A 16361-nucleotide genomic window follows, 5' to 3' on the forward strand; every position below is an offset into this window, starting at 1 on the left:
CTGGATGGCCCGGCCACGGGACGGGACTCGAGTGACGCGGCGATAAATCATCATAGCGATATTGATTATTACAGTGAACAAGCATAAACACACAGTTCACTTGAACAATGCTGTGGTACATAAGATATTTGAAGACGGATATGCATGTTAGCCCGGTGCAGTGCTGCTATAGACAGGCAGTGAACCTGTGAACAGGGCTCTGCACAAGGCTGAATTTGAGGCCATGTTAGCGGGGTTACAGAGAGCTGCATCCCGGCTCTCTGCCGGGGCATGGAACTCGTCACGCGAAATTGCGATTATGCAACAGTTTACCCTAAAACGTACACGTCAACTCAATGTCATTGTAACGAAGATTTCCGACCAAAAATAATAATAATTTGGTCGACACTTTCAACCATTATGAAGCCAAGTCTGACACCAAAACCACTAGCATGAGTTGATAGCCACCAGGACTGCTAACTCGCAGAGCCCAGAGGCGCTCTGCCCTTAGCCCAGATAAAAGATAAATGTCATTGGTCAAATTTTAACAGTAAAACAGAACAAACCTGGTATTCGGTGTAACTTGAGCACTGGAGTAAAGTTCAGCATCACTGCTCCCTCCATCCTCCTCTGATGTGTTGTCTGTCTGTCTGTCTGTCTGTCTGTCTGTCTGTCTGTCTGTCTGTCTGTCTGTCTGTCTGTCTGTAACAAGCTCTGGATGTGTTCACTCTATGCTGCACTACTCCTCAATGAGAGGCAGAGAGAGAGAGAGAGAGAGACAGAGACAGAGGGGTTGATTTATGCACAGCACACACACACACACACACACACACACACACACACACACACACTCCCTTGCCATAACTTGTGGGACATGCAGTGTACAGACAGTGTACAGTCATCTGCAGGCCCACCCTTTACACAACTCGTACATCCTCAAAAGGCCACTCACTCTCACACACGTGTACAACTGGGGCTCACAACGTGACTGGGCTAACTCACACACACACACACACACACACACACACACACACACACACACACACACACACACACACACACACACACACACACACACACATGCACGTCACACCCGCACACACACACCCTCCCCAACACATGCGCACTGACACACACACACAAACACTCTCTCTAACTCAAACATCTTCTAGTCCAGGGGTTCGCATAGTTTTTGGCTTGGGATCCCCCTTCCCCCCCCCCCCCCCCCCTTCGGACCCCAGGAAATGCTTTGGCCATGACTCACGACCCCCCGCCCCCGCACGCGCACACACACACACACCCCCCCCTCCCCCCCCCTCCCCCCCCCCCCCCCCCCACACACACACACACACACACACACACACACACACACACACACACACACACACACACACACACACAGACACACACACACACACACACACACTCTCATCCATGTCTCTCTGTCTGTCTCCATGTCTCCCCAGGTGTTGACCCTAGCCAGTAACGAGCGGATCAGCCTGTCCTCGTCGATGCGTCTGCTGTTTGAGATCTCTCACCTCAGAGCCGCCACGCCGGCCACCGTGTCCCGAGCAGGGATCCTCTACGTCAACCCCCAGGACCTGGTCTGGAGCTCGTAAGATAACCTCTGACCCCTGACCCCCAGGACCTGGTCTGGAGCTCGTAAGATAACCTCTGACCCCTGACCCCCAGGACCTGGTCTGGAGCTCGTAAGATAACCTCTGACCCCCAGGACCTGGTCTGGAGCTCGTAAGATAACCTCTGACCCCTGACCCCCAGGACCTGGTCTGGAGCTCGTAAGATAACCTCTGACCCCTGACCCCCAGGACCTGGTCTGGAGCTCGTAAGATAACCTCTGACCCCTGACCCCCAGGACCTGGTCTGGAGCTCGTAAGATAACCTCTGACCCCTGACCCCCAGGACCTGGTCTGGAGTGTCTTTGTTGCCCCTCCCCCCTCAGGTCACATGTGTCTGTGTTGCCCCTCCCCCCTCAGGTCACATGTGTCTGTGTTGCCCCTCCCCCCTCAGGTCACATGTGTCTGTGTTGCCCCTCCCCCCTCAGGTCACATGTGTCTGTGTTGCCCCTCCCCCCTCAGGTCACATGTGTCTGTGTTGCCCCTCCCCCCTCAGGTCACATGTGTCTGTGTTGCCCCTCCCCCCTCAGGTCACATGTGTCTTTGTTGCCCCCCCCCCCCGCTATTCCTTTCGATGGAAGTTGCTCAGTGTCGTTTTGAAGCACCCGGAAAACTGCCGGAAGTAAATTATAACTAAATGGCTCGAGCGAGCGGAAGTTTAGCCTAGCCTAGCCTAGCCTAGCCTAGCCTAGCCTAGCCTTTAGCCCCGGACCTCCATTTAGCGGGCCGGGCTTATACGCACGTGACGTCATGAACGTCCGTCCACATCCAAGAAAGTGCTGCAGTTCCACATGTTGCCAGTAGGTAGAGCTGCAGTTCCACATGTTGCCAGTAGGTAGAGACACTTTGGGCACACGTTGTCATTGTTGCCCCCCCCCCCCCTCCGCAGGTATGTGACGAGCTGGATTGACACCCGGAACGCCCAATCGGAGCGCGCCAACCTGACCATCCTGTTCGACAAGTACGTCCCTTCCTGCATGGAGCAGGTCCGCTGCAACCTGAAGACCATCACCCCCGTAGCAGAGAACGCTATGGTCCAGGTAATAAACCATCACCCCCATACCAGAGAATGCTATGGTCCAGGTAAGACCATCACCCCCGTAGCAGAGAACGCTATGGTCCAGGTAAGACCATCACCCCCGTAGCGGAGAACGCTATGGTCCAGGTAAGACCATCACCCCCGTAGCAGAGGACGCTATGGTCCAGGTAATAAACCATCACCCCCGTAGCAGAGAACGCTATGGTCCAGGTAATAAACCATCACCCCCGTAGCAGAGAACGCTATGGTCCAGGTAAGACCATCACCCCCGTAGCAGAGGACGCTATGGTCCAGGTAATAAACCATCACCCCCGTAGCAGAGGACGCTATGGTCCAGGTAAGACCATCACCCCCGTAGCAGAGGACGCTATGGTCCAGGTAAGACCATCACCCCCGTAGCAGAGGACGCTATGGTCCAGGTAAGACCATCACCCCCGTAGCAGAGGACGCTATGGTCCAGGTAATAAACCATCACCCCCGTAGCAGAGGACGCTATGGTCCAGGTAAGACCATCACCCCCGTAGCAGAGGACGCTATGGTCCAGGTAATAAACCATCACCCCCGTAGCAGAGAACGCTATGGTCCAGGTAATAAACCATCACCCCCGTAGCAGAGAATGCTATGGTCCAGGTAATGATAGACCATCACCCCCGTAGCAGAGAATGCTATGGTCCAGGTAATACCATCACCCCCGTAGCAGAGAACGCTATGGTCCAGGTAAGACCATCACCCCCGTAGCAGAGAACGCTATGGTCCAGGTAAGACCATCACCCCCGTAGCAGAGGACGCTATGGTCCAGGTAATAAACCATCACCCCCGTAGCAGAGGACGCTATGGTCCAGGTAAGACCATCACCCCCGTAGCAGAGGACGCTATGGTCCAGGTAATAAACCATCACCCCCGTAGCAGAGAACGCTATGGTCCAGGTAATAAACCATCACCCCCGTAGCAGAGAATGCTATGGTCCAGGTAATGATAGACCATCACCCCCGTAGCAGAGGACGCTATGGTCCAGGTAATGATAGACCATCACCCCCGTAGCAGAGGACGCTATGGTCCAGGTAAGACCATCACCCCCGTAGCAGAGAATGCTATGGTCCAGGTAATAAACCATCACCCCCGTAGCAGAGAACGCTATGGTCCAGGTAATGATAGACCATCACCCCCATAGCAGAGAACGCTATGGTCCAGGTAAGACCATCACCCCCGTAGCAGAGAACGCTATGGTCCAGGTAAGACCATCACCCCCGTAGCGGAGAACGCTATGGTCCATGTAAGACCATCACCCCCGTAGCAGAGAACGCTATGGTCCAGGTAAGACCATCACCCCCGTAGCGGAGAACGCTATGGTCCAGGTAAGACCATCACCCCCGTAGCAGAGAATGCTATGGTCCAGGTAAGACCATCACCCCCGTAGCAGAGAACGCTATGGTCCAGGTAAGACCATCACCCCTGTACCATAGAATGGCATTGTCCAGCCCCATCCTATAAACAGCTATACAGGGTTTCCACACCTGAGCCGACAGCCGTGGACGTTTTCTCTGGCGGCCAGCGTCTTTTCCGTTTTTTTAGACAGCTGGTGGATGGAAAAGAAGCTCCACCCACACTGGCCGCCAGAGAAAACGTCCACGGTTCTCTGGTTAGTGTAGATTCTGTCTGAACACATTCAAGGGAAGAAGAGATGCTTTTACAGTACAATAATGTTTCAAGTTTACAAATGTATACAAATAAACATTGTTAAATTAGTTTGCCTCTTCAACAAAAATTCAAAGTTACTGTCGCGCGTTGCCAAGCGGTCATTCTCTTGTATTATATCGCACCTGTAATATTTATTTATTTCCCACCACGGAGTAAACCTCGCATCAGACTATCCAGCATTATACCCACCTATCGGAGGAAAGTCTGGTGAGGCCGGCAGTGTCGGTAGGCCAATCAGAGGCAGGCGTGGTGTTACCATGTCTATGCTCGGACGGAGAAAATATTTACGCATTTCAAAGTATCACGGACACCGGGATCACTTCCTGGAGTCAGGGGGGCAGTCAGACAGATATTTCGTGAAGCCTGCACCAAGTAAATCGGGTCTTCCTGAAAGTTCATATAATGGCCTGTTGTGGCGCTGTCATTGGGCCCAAAAAACCCCATATCTCCATAGAGGTCCATGTATTTGGGCCCAACTTCACCTAGACTGTATTACCTTAATAAACATGGTCATGAATACTTTCTGCTTCCAGTCACTAGTTTAAAGTCTCATTTCTAATGTCATAATATTCTTTTTGGAAAATTATGGTCCCATTTATAAAAAAAAATGACCATAAAGTCGCGCATGTTCTGAGGGGCGTGGCTACCGTTACAGTCTATGAACGGGATCCACCCCCCGTTCGAGTCAAAATAAAAACCAATTAAGAAGAAGGGGGGAAGTCCCGCCTCGTTGTCTGGGCCAGCCAATGGGCCAGCTGGGCCCAAACGGATCTAGAAATATGGCGATTTACAGTGCAAGGAATTACAGGCTTCATTTTACGTCTATGTTAGACCCGGGGAACGCTTTGTCCATATTTCTTCACAGTCTATGCCTGGACTACATGTTGTCTCAGTAAAGACAAGCCCTCCCCCTATCCACAAGCAGGAGCAGTGCAGCAAAGCATCATGGGAACTGTAGTAATCCAGTTGTTGTTGTCTTTGACATCAGACGCTGTGCTCCCTGTTGGACTGTAGTATAATCCAGTTGTTGTTGTTGTTGTCATCAGACGCTGTGCTCCCTGTTGGACTGTAGTATAATCCAGTTGTTGTTGTTGTTGTCATCAGACGCTGTGCTCCCTGTTGGACTGTAGTATAATCCAGTTGTTGTTGTTGTTGTCATCAGACGCTGTGCTCCCTGTTGGACTGTAGTATAATCCAGTGGTTGTTGTTGTTGTCATCAGACGCTGTGCTCCCTGTTGGACTGTAGTATAATCCAGTTGTTGTTGTTGTTGTCATCAGACGCTGTGCTCCCTGTTGGACTGCCTGCTGACTGAAGACAACACTCCGGCCGACTCTCCCAGAGAACTGTATGAACTGTACTTTGTGTTCGCCTGCGTGTGGGCCTTCGGGGGGGCGCTGTTCACTGACCATGTGAGGCACGCACACACACACCCACCCACGCACACACGCATGCACGCACGCATGCACACATGCACGCACGCACGCACGTTGTGTGTGTGTGTATACAGTTGATGCACTACATGTCAGAGTTCAGCAGATGGTGGTCTATGGAGAAGTGAGCGGTGAAGTTTCTCTGTGTGTGTGTGCGTGTGCGTGCGTGTGCGTGTGCACGTGCGTGTGCTTGTGCGTGTGTGTGTGTGCGTGTGCGTGCATGTGCGTGCGTCAATCCCAATCTTCCGCCGTAGTCTGAAAACCCACCTTTTCAGACTCCATCATGGCCCATAGCACTTACCCTAACCCCTTAGACTGTACTGTAAACTTATAGCATGTTATATGAATACAGCACTATAATTGCATTGTATGTAGTCATAGCACGCCATAGTACATAATGTGTAGCATAGTATAGTTTATATGTATAGTTTCATTATATAGATATTCCACTGTTACGTTCTTAGCTTACGCATGTTTCATGATAAATGCTTTTTATATATGTGATGTATTCCCATGCTTTTGTTCTTGCTTAATGTAAATCGCTCTGGATTAAGAGCGTCTGATAAATGCCTAAATTGTAAATTGTGTGTGTGTGTGTGTGTGTGTGTGTGTGTGTGTGTGTGTGTGTGTGTGTGTGTGTGTGTGTGTGTGTGTGTGTGTGTGTGTGTGTGTGTGCACAGCTGATGGACTACAGGTCAGAGTTCAGCCGGTGGTGGTGTAAGGAGATGCGTGCGGTGAAGTTCCCGTCTCAGGGCACCGTGTTCGACTACTTCATCGACCCCGAGAGCAACAAGTTCACCCCCTGGAGCGACAAGATGCTGCCCTTTGACCTGGAGCCCGACGTCCCGCTGCAGGTGGGTTGACCTTGACCCCTGACCTCTAACCTTGACCCCTGACCCTTAACCCATTTTGACCTGAGATCAGATTCTATAAATGTCTTCTATTTCTTTTTTTTTTTTTTTTTTTTTATCCCACGATTTTGTAACCCAGTTTTCTTTTCACCCAGTGCCAATTATCTAATGTAATCCTGGGCGCTACACTTCCTCTGCCAACCTGGGGGGGGGGGGGGGGGGGGGGGCAGCGGACTGACCTCATGCTCCTTCTATGCATGAGGAGTCCAAGCTGCTTCTTTACACCTGACAGGGGGGAATTTCCCCGGCCGGACGTAGCACGTGGAAGGAACACGTTATTCCGACCAGTTCCTTTCCCCTCCATCAGGCGCCCCGGCTGGCCAGGGGGAGGTAGTTTGAGACCAGGATTACTGCATGTTTTTGTGAGGGTATCTACCCTAGGGGACACGGGGAGAACATGCAAACTCCACACAGAAAGGCCCTATCGCCAACCCCGCCTTGGGTATCTATAAATGTCTTCTACATCCTGACAGTTTTCTGAAAAAGCTATGTTTCTATGTCAGTCGTTCTTCAATTTTTCAAAAATATGAGCTTGTAGATCTGCTATTTTTCAATAGCTAAAGCATAACATGATGCTAACACCAAAAGGGGATACAAAATCCCCTTTTGGCCAAAAAGTACAGTTTATACGTGTGGTGGGGGGGGGGGGCTCAGAGCGCGTCCACTAAGGAAAGTAGGCTTTCTAATGACACAACCCGCCTTTGTTTTGGTCAGTAGCAAAAACGTTCTTTTTATTTACGCTAAAGAGGAGAGAGGCTGGACCAGAGCTACAGGTGGGTTAACCTTGTTATGAGCTTGGAGAGATCTGATGTTTTCACCAGTTTGTGTCCCGGAGGCTAAACGTCAAATCTCTTCCTCTGGGTCGATATTTCATGTCAAGGACCCCAAACGTTACATGCAATTTGCCGCAGACCCCCCATCTGAAAATATGTTGTTCCTCCAGGGATGAAGGGTTCTCTGCCATCCACTAGGGGCAGTATCTCTTTGGCTTACCTGTTCTGTAGAGTGAAGAAGGGAGCCATTTTGTTTGCTGTCGGTTTCATGTTGACATTCAGAGATTCATGTTGTGTTGGTTGTAAGTTCCTCACTTAATAACTGTAAGTTTATTCATGTTATGTCTATCTATGGAACTCTGGTATAGTTTTATAGTTAGTTATAGTGGTATAGTTACTTTATTTTCTATACACTCTTATGTGAATACTTGATTACTTTTATGCATTTTCATGTCAGAATTAGCCTACTTATTTTAGTTAATGCTTTATATTGTTTGTTTGTACTGCAGGCCTTCTTCATCTTTGTCATTAACCCATTCTGACCTGAGATCAGATTCTAAAAATTAATGTCTGTTTGAAAATGACAGTTTTCTGAAAAAGCTATGTTTCTATGTCAGTCGTTCTTCGATTTTTCAAAAATAGCAGACCTACAAGCTCGTATCGCGCCACTCGGTGGCGCGATATGAGCTTGTAGATCTGCTATTTTTAAATAGCTAAAGCATGACATGATGCTGACACCAAAATGGGTGCCCGCCCAGAATGGGTTAAAGAAACAATTTGACATAGAGGCGTGTAACTCTTCACAGGGAACACGTTACATATGGTTAATATCTTCTCCCATAGACGCTGCTGGTCCACACTATGGTTAATATCTTCTCCCATAGACGCTGCTGGTCCACACTATGGTTAATATCTTCTCCCATAGACGCTGCTGGTCCATATGGTTAATATCTTCTCCCATAGACGCTGCTGGTCCACACTATGGTTAATATCTTCTCCCATAGACGCTGCTGGTCCACACTATGGTTAATATCTTCTCCCATAGACGCTGCTGGTCCACACTATGGTTAATATCTTCTCCCATAGACGCTGCTGGTCCACACTCCGGAGACGCTGTGTCTGACGTACTTCCTGGACCTGCTGCTGCACCGCGGGAAGCCCGTCATGCTGGTCGGGAACGCCGGCGTTGGGAAAACCATCCTGGTGTGTGACTACGTGTCCAAGCTGAAGGAAGACTATGTAGTTGCCAAGGTGCCGTTTAACTACTACACCACCTCCGCCATGCTGCAACGTGAGTACTTAGATAAATACTACTAGTACTATCACTAATAATACTACCGATACTAATAGTACCGGGGGAAAACCATCCTGGTGTGTGACTACGTGTCCAAGCTGAAGGAAGACTATGTAGTTGCCAAGGTGCCGTTTAACTACTACACCACCTCCGCCATGCTGCAACGTGAGTACTTAGATAAATACTACTAGTACTATCACTAATACTACTACAACATTGCCTTTAATTGATCTTATATTTTTTATTTTTCATGTCCTCACTGTACTGCATTACTGCTTGTTTTTTAATGTCATTGCCTTGCTTTTCTTTTATTCTCCATTGTTCTGTAAAGCACTTTGAGCTGCATTTCATGTCATGAAAGGTGCTATACAAATAAAGTTTTATTATTATTATTATTATTATTATTATTAATACTAGTACCGATACTACTAGTACCGGGGGAAAACCATCCTGGTGTGTGACTATACGTGTCCAAGCTTAATACTTTCAGCGCCATTGCCGAAGGTCTTTGTCAATTGAAGCCTAATTGTGATACTGACGCTTAACGCCATTGCCGACGATTAATGTAAATTGAGCTTTTGTAGTGCATTCGATCGAGCGACCCATAATGCTATACTCACGTTAGCCGGTTAGCTAGCTGTGTTGTTAACACTGGATCGTCCATCCTAGATCGCTGTCGCCATAAGAATCCATTCTATCCGTTTCTTTCAATGGCCTGTATCTCCTATTCCTTGTTGTCCCAGATGTCATTTTGGGTCAAAACAGCGTTTCTTTGACGGCACAGAGCTGACGTTGTGGAGCTCCCCAGAGCTCCGGTCTGGATTCAGATTGTCACACAAGGTTTAGGTCTACTGCGAACTGACCGGAAATGGTGGCTTTTCGCCCCTCAGGGTCAGGGATATAACCTTTGACCTTTGACCTCTAGGGGTCCTGGAGAAGCCCTTAGAGAAGAAGGCGGGGCGGACCTTCGCCCCTCAGGGCGCCAACAGACTGATCTACTTCATAGACGACCTCAACATGCCCGAGGTCGACACGTTTGGCACGGTCCAACCGCACACCCTGATCCGCCAGCACCTGGACTACAGCCACTGGTACAGTATGCACACACACGCACGCACGCACGCACACGTGTTTGTTCGTCGGAGGACATTGATTGCGACTGACAGGGTATGGTATACATAATATGATTGACAGGTAATATTGATTGATTGACAGGTACGACAGACAGAGGCTGGTGTTGAAGGAGATTCATAACTGTCAGTACATCACCTGCATGAACCCCACGGCTGGAAGCTTCTCCGTCAACCCTAGACTACAGGTAGACATGCACGCACACATGCACGCACGCACGCATGCACGAACGCACGCTGTTTTGGTGTTTCAGAGACATTGCTGTGTGTCTTGGTGTCATGCCACTTGACGGAAAAGAGTATTTAGCATCATCTAGTGGTTGCTTTGAAGACTGCTGTCAGCTAATGTGTTCTAGTTCCCCTGTGTTCTTATTGGTAGTTGTGATCACATGTCACAAGGCCTTTACTTCCTGGTCAGCCATTGTTTTGAGAAAACACACAGTATGTTCTACAGACGTTACAGAATATTTAATCTCTCGCCATCCACCTGTTTTGAGCCTTGAAGAAGCTTTGTCTGTGAGTCTATCTTACATGTTTCATCTCTGAGAATAAGTAATGATGCATATTTTGCTGTTTTATTTTACATTAATGTTTTATTAAGAGCTTTTTTGTGCATTTAGTTTCAGTTTCACAAATTGCTGGAAAAGCATTGTAAACAAGTTGAAGGTATATTCAGTGATTTCACTTAATTCAAATATCACTTATTGTTTTGTTTTGTTGTGATAATCCTCCCTACTATAGAGTGTGCTGGCCATATAAGGAGTTCCTCCCTGTCCCCAGTTAACCCCTGGGGGTCAAAAAACCTTAGGTTTCGTTTTTGACTCTCTACCCTGATTGGACGAAAGGCTGGGTCCCACAGCCAAAAACGAAACCTAAGGTTTTTTGAGTGAAATCACTGAATATACCTTTGATGAAGTGTGAAGTAAACGACCTCCAATTATACCTCCACCTCCCGTCAAGTCTTTCGGTGCCTCGTACCCTGTACCCTGTTGTACCCTGTACCCTGTACCCTGTACCCTGTACCCTGTACCCTGTTGGTACCCTGTTGTACCCTGTTGGTGTTTCAGAGACACTTCTCGGTGTTTTCCGTGAACTTCCCCAACCCGGACGGTTTGGCGTCCATCTTCTCCAACATCCTGTCGGCGCACTTCCTCCAGGGAGGCTTCAGCTATGGCGTGTCGCGTTCCGTCGGGACGCTCATACAGGTCTGTCTGTCTGTCTGTCTGTCTGTCTGTCTGTCTGTCTGTCTGTCTAGGCTCTAGCTGTAGAGCGCCGTAGTCCTGACATCACTCGCTCATCCCCTGGTTCTAAAGTCCTGACGTCACTCGCTCATCCCCTGGTTCTAAAGTCCTGACGTCACTCGCTCATCCCCTGGTTTCTAAAGTCCTGACGTCACTCGCTCATCCCCTGGTTCTAAAGTCCTGACGTCACTCGCTCATCCTCTGGTTTCTAAAGTCCTGATGTCACTCGCTCATCCCCTGGTTTCTAAAGTCCTGACGTCACTCGCTCATCCCCTGGTTTCTAAAGTCCTGACGTCACTCGCTCATCCTCTGGTTTCTAAAGTCCTGACGTCACTCGCTCATCCCCTGGTTTCTAAAGTCCTGATGTCACTCGCTCATCCCCTGGTTTCTAAAGTCCTGACGTCACTCGCTCATCCCCTGGTTCTAAAGTCCTGACGTCACTCGCTCATCCCCTGGTTCTAAAGTCCTGATGTCACTCGCTCATCCCCTGGTTTCTAAAGTCCTGATGTCAGTCGCTCATCCCCTGGTTTCTAAAGTCCTGACGTCACTCGCTCATACCAGATAAAATGGTAAATGGTGCATTTATATACCGCCTTTATCCAAAGCGCTTTACATAGATTGTGCATTACATTCACAGTACATCGGGAGCAATTTGGGGTTCAGTGTCTTTGCCCAAGGACACTTCGACATGTAGACAGGAGGAGGAGCCGGGATTTGAACCGCCGACCCATGGATCATTGGACGACCTGCTCTACCTCCTGAGCCACAGTCACCTCTGATTGGACGACCTGCTCTACCTCCTGAGCCACAGTCACCCTTAAGAGTTTTGTTTTTTCTGTAGGCCGAGTTTCGCGATTATAATTTTTTTGGCAGAAGGAGAAGGAAAAATAAAACTAACAATAACAAGGACCAAGTCCTTTTCAGGACTCCTTGGTCCTTTAAATAAAAAAAAGATCATAGAAATAAAAATACAATAAAGAGAGTTCCACTATGTTCAGTTTGGAACATACAGACACAGCTTTGTTTTTCCACCGCATTGTGTTGGACGGAACAATTGTCATTGTTTTATGCCTAGCTGAATGGTTAGAGTCTGGAGAGAAGGAGTCTCCTGAGGTTTGAATCTCAGTAAGTGATGCTGAGAGGTGGCTCACCATCAGGTGGGATGAGATGTTGATCCATCATTTCTTGATCTTTCTGCTGTTCCTTCGTCTGGAATGTTGTCTCGGTTGTTGTCGTCTGTTGTCGTTGGTTGCCATGGCTGCCAGTTCCCACCTGATGTCGTGTGGGAGTTCTGATTGGTCCAGAGCGTACTGAATAACGTCTAGCTTACATAATGTCTTAAGACTAGGACTCAAGTCTAAGATGAACAGCTCTTCAGAGATAGTGCGACCTCCTTTACTTAATCCAAAGAGGATGATACGATCTCCCACAATGCAACAGCACACATCATGCATTGGACATGGTCCTTTCCCCTTGGGCTCAACCTTCTTCCAGGAGAAGGTCTCTGGACTGAATTTCCACACATCATTGAAGTTCTGGTTATCGTTCCAGCCACCAAATATGTACAGCTCTCCATTGTAGGTAAATGCTGAATGACACCAGCGTCCTTCTGGTAGAAGTTGTGCAGAAGGTGTGTCCAGCCAGGTGTTGGTCTCTGTGTCAAACACTCTGATGGTGTTGTAGACCCCCTGGGGACTCATGTCCTCGAATACAAACATCTTTGTCCCAATGATGGTAGCAGAGTGACCTGATGAAGAAGGAGGTGGAGTTCCTTTGGTGTTAATTAAAGTCCAGACCATTGTGCTGGTGTCCAACTTGTACATGTCATTAGTGTATCCAGTCAGCTTGGTTTCTCCTCCATGGATAAACATGACCTTTACCAACACACAGGCTGAGTGGTAGCTCCTCTCCTCTGGAACAGTCCCAGAAACCCTGGGTTTGGACCATCTGTGGGAGTCAACATCAAATGCATAAAGCACATTGCAGTAAGGATGGCCTCCCCAGATGTAGACTGTATCTTCAACCAACACAGCTGTGTGGCCCGCCCAGCGCTTGGATGGAACCTCAAGGTGACCGTCTCCTCTTCCTGGTTTCACTGGAGGTAACTTCTTCCAGCATAAAGACACTGTGTTGAAGACATGGACATCCATCTGTCCCATCTGTCCCATGTTGTTGAAGGTCCTTCCAAAGCCTCCAAAGGAATACAGTTTGTTCCTCACTGCTACAGCAGCATGATGGACTCGCTTTGGTCCTCCTGCTTTGGAGACGGTCCAAGACAACATATTTCTGTCTGTCTGTCTGTCTGTCTGTCTGTCTGTTTGTCTGTCTGTCTGTCTGTCTGTCTGTCTGTCTGTCTGTCTCAACACCTACAGTCACTTTCAACACGGTGCATCATCTTATATCTTCTGGTGTGAAATCACACGAGACACAAACTGTTGCCATGCACGCCTTAACAACGTCAATTAGTGCAGCTGTTCTTCATCTGCACACTTTGAACTCTATTGCTATATTTATTACTTCATGGGTCTATGGATCTATGGATCTATGGGTCTTCCACACGTATAGCATAGTATAGTATATATGTATAGTTTATAATATAGTTTCATTATATAGATATTCCACTGTTACGTTCTTAGCTTATGCATGTTTCATGATAAATGATTTTTATGTGATGCATTCCCATGCTTTTTTGTTCTTGCTTAATGTAAATCGCTCTGGATTAAGAGCGTCTGCTAAATGCCTAAATTGAAAATTGCTACAGCGTTCCCCAACACTGAGCTGTGTTGTATTTTGAGGCTGTGTGTGTGTGTGTGTGTGTGTGTGTGTGTGTGTGTGTGTGTGTGTGTGTGTGTGTGTGTGTGTGTGTGTGTGTGTGTGTGTGTGTGTGTGTGTGTGTGTGTGTGTGTGTGTGTGTGTGTGTGTGTGTGTGTGTGTGTGTGTGTGTGTGTGTGTGTGTGTGTGTGTGTGTGTGTGTGTGTGTGTGCGCGTGCGCGTGTGTGCGCGCGCGCACGTGCGTGGAATGTGCTCAAGCTGTCAAACAGAATGTGATGTATGGTGATAACAGTGCCGCTCACGTCACGCGGGTATGATATTTTTCTCCATATCGCTGTGTGAGAGACAGCAACTCAAAGTGAGGCTGAATGACAAGCATTTTGCATTCTGGCTCTTTGAGGGGAGCTAGCGCCCCCTATGGCCAGCTTGGTGTGTTTGTGTGTTCTCAGGGGCGGCCTCAGGAATCTGGAGGCCCGTTTCAAGACCAAATATGAGGCCCCCATATACCCATGACATCATTATTTTGTTGAGGCCCCCCTGAGGGTGGAGGCCCGTTTCAATTGAAACTTGAAACTGGTGAAACATACTTAATACACTTAATATGTGTCCATCTAATAACTGTATAATATTAAATATTAAATGTTTTATATATTCCAGGCAGCTATATGTCTCCATCAGAAGGTCAGTCAGAACTTCCTGCCCACCGCCATCCGTTTCCACTACATCTTCAACCTCCGAGACCTGTCCAACATCTTACAGGTATTAATATTACTATGGTTACTGTTACTGTTATTAGACCTGTCCAACATCTTACAGGTATTAATATTACTATGGTTACTGTTACTGTTATTAGACCTGTCCAACATCTTACAGGTATTAATATTACTATGGTTACTGTTACTGTTATTAGACCTGTCCAACATCTTACAGGTATTAATATTACTATGGTTACTGTTAATGTTATTAGACCTGTCCAACATCTTACAGGTATTAATATTACTATGGTTACTGTTACTGTTATTAGACCTGTCCAACATCTTACAGGTATTAATATTACTATGGTTACTGTTAATGTTATTAGACCTGTCCAACATCTTACAGGTATTAATATTACTATGGTTACTGTTACTGTTATTAGACCTGGATTCAGATTTTACAGGGGCCAGTTTCGAATTGCAGCCGTCCGTAGGTGCAGAGGTAATAGTTCCAACAGGAAGCAGAGGTAATAGTTCCAACAGGAAGCAGAGGTAATAGTTCCAACAGGAAGCAGAGGTAATAGTTCCAACAGGAAGTAGAGGTAATAGTTCCAACAGGAAGCAGAGCTAATTCTTCCAACAGGAAGCAGAGCTAATTCTTCCAACAGGAATCTGCTAAATGTGTTTGTTCATGCGTGTGTGTGTGTTTCCAGGGCATCCTGTTCGCCCAGCCTCAGGCCGTCCGGTACCCCATAGACCTGGTCCACCTCTGGCTCCATGAGAGCTCCAGAGTCTACTCTGACAAGCTGATGGAGGAGAAGGACGCAGAGCTGTTCACCAAGATCCTTCTGGACACCGGGAAGAGATACTTTGAGGTAAGACAACCTCCTGGACCCCGGGAACAGATCATTTGAGGTGAGATGGATGGATACTGTACGAGAAAAAAATATCCATTAAAACACATGTTGTGCCATTGCCGTAGATCACCGGCAATTAGATGAAGTGGTAATGCTACTCACGTTAGCATTGGGTCAAAACCGGGTTTATCCCGGCCACGGCCCAGAGCCGACGCTATAGGGCATTAAGCAACTAGTCCACTAGTTTACTAGTCGGCTAGAAAATACACTAGTCGACCTTGTTGGTTCTAGTCGACTAGTTGATAAGAAGAAAATAAAGAAAAACTATCTTTTTTAGTTTTTCTTCCCGATTTTGTAGGCCTCAAGATCAGGTAGAATCAGGGTTCCCCAATTAGCGGCCCGCGGGCCATCTGCGGCCCGCGGAGCGCCCCCCTTGTGGCCCGCGGAAGAATTGCAAAAAAAGAAAAGTAAAAAAATATATATATAAATGGCTTTAAATGGGGGTCAGTAGCCTCTGCAATTATGCATGTCAAACTGGGGGTCCTTTTCAAATGGGGTCTTGCCCTGAAAATGGATTTTCAGGGCAAGACCTCGACCTCGCGCGTGCCGACTCTGCCCCCAGCCTGGTACCCTAGTCAAAATATGGCCCTTGAGGAAAATGTATTGGGGAACCCTATAGTTATAGTCACCAATGTACACAGTGAAGGCCCTAGCCGACGCTGTGGTCCTCGCGATCATGGTTTCTCTGCCCTCACCGCAAGACTGGTCGTGATATGCGACAACACACACACACTATTAGACAACACAACATCCGGTCGTGGATCTTTGGCTCGACTTCATAATAAGGGTTGATCGGATCTTTTTTTTACATCATTTCCTCTGTAAAGTCCTGGTAGTATGTAACCTG

General features: G+C 47.9%; 1 protein-coding gene across 1 annotated transcript in view; it reads left to right on the plus strand.

The window, feature by feature from the left end:
- LOC310870649 (dynein axonemal heavy chain 11-like) overlaps positions 1-16361 on the plus strand; it is a gene marked incomplete at both ends in the record, with an annotated part of 374362 nt that overhangs the window by 278181 nt on the left and 79820 nt on the right. The window contains 10 exon segments of the mRNA XM_083781918.1: positions 1446-1594; positions 2503-2653; positions 5629-5760; positions 6462-6635; positions 8552-8756; positions 9685-9850; positions 9975-10077; positions 10957-11094; positions 14560-14661; positions 15311-15472. Coding sequence (XP_083638044.1) covers positions 1446-1594; positions 2503-2653; positions 5629-5760; positions 6462-6635; positions 8552-8756; positions 9685-9850; positions 9975-10077; positions 10957-11094; positions 14560-14661; positions 15311-15472 — 1482 coding nt within the window.

The sequence above is a fragment of the Protomyctophum parallelum genome, assembly GCF_964188405.1.
Source record: "Protomyctophum parallelum genome assembly, chromosome: 14".
Lineage (NCBI taxonomy): Eukaryota > Metazoa > Chordata > Actinopteri > Myctophiformes > Myctophidae > Protomyctophum > Protomyctophum parallelum.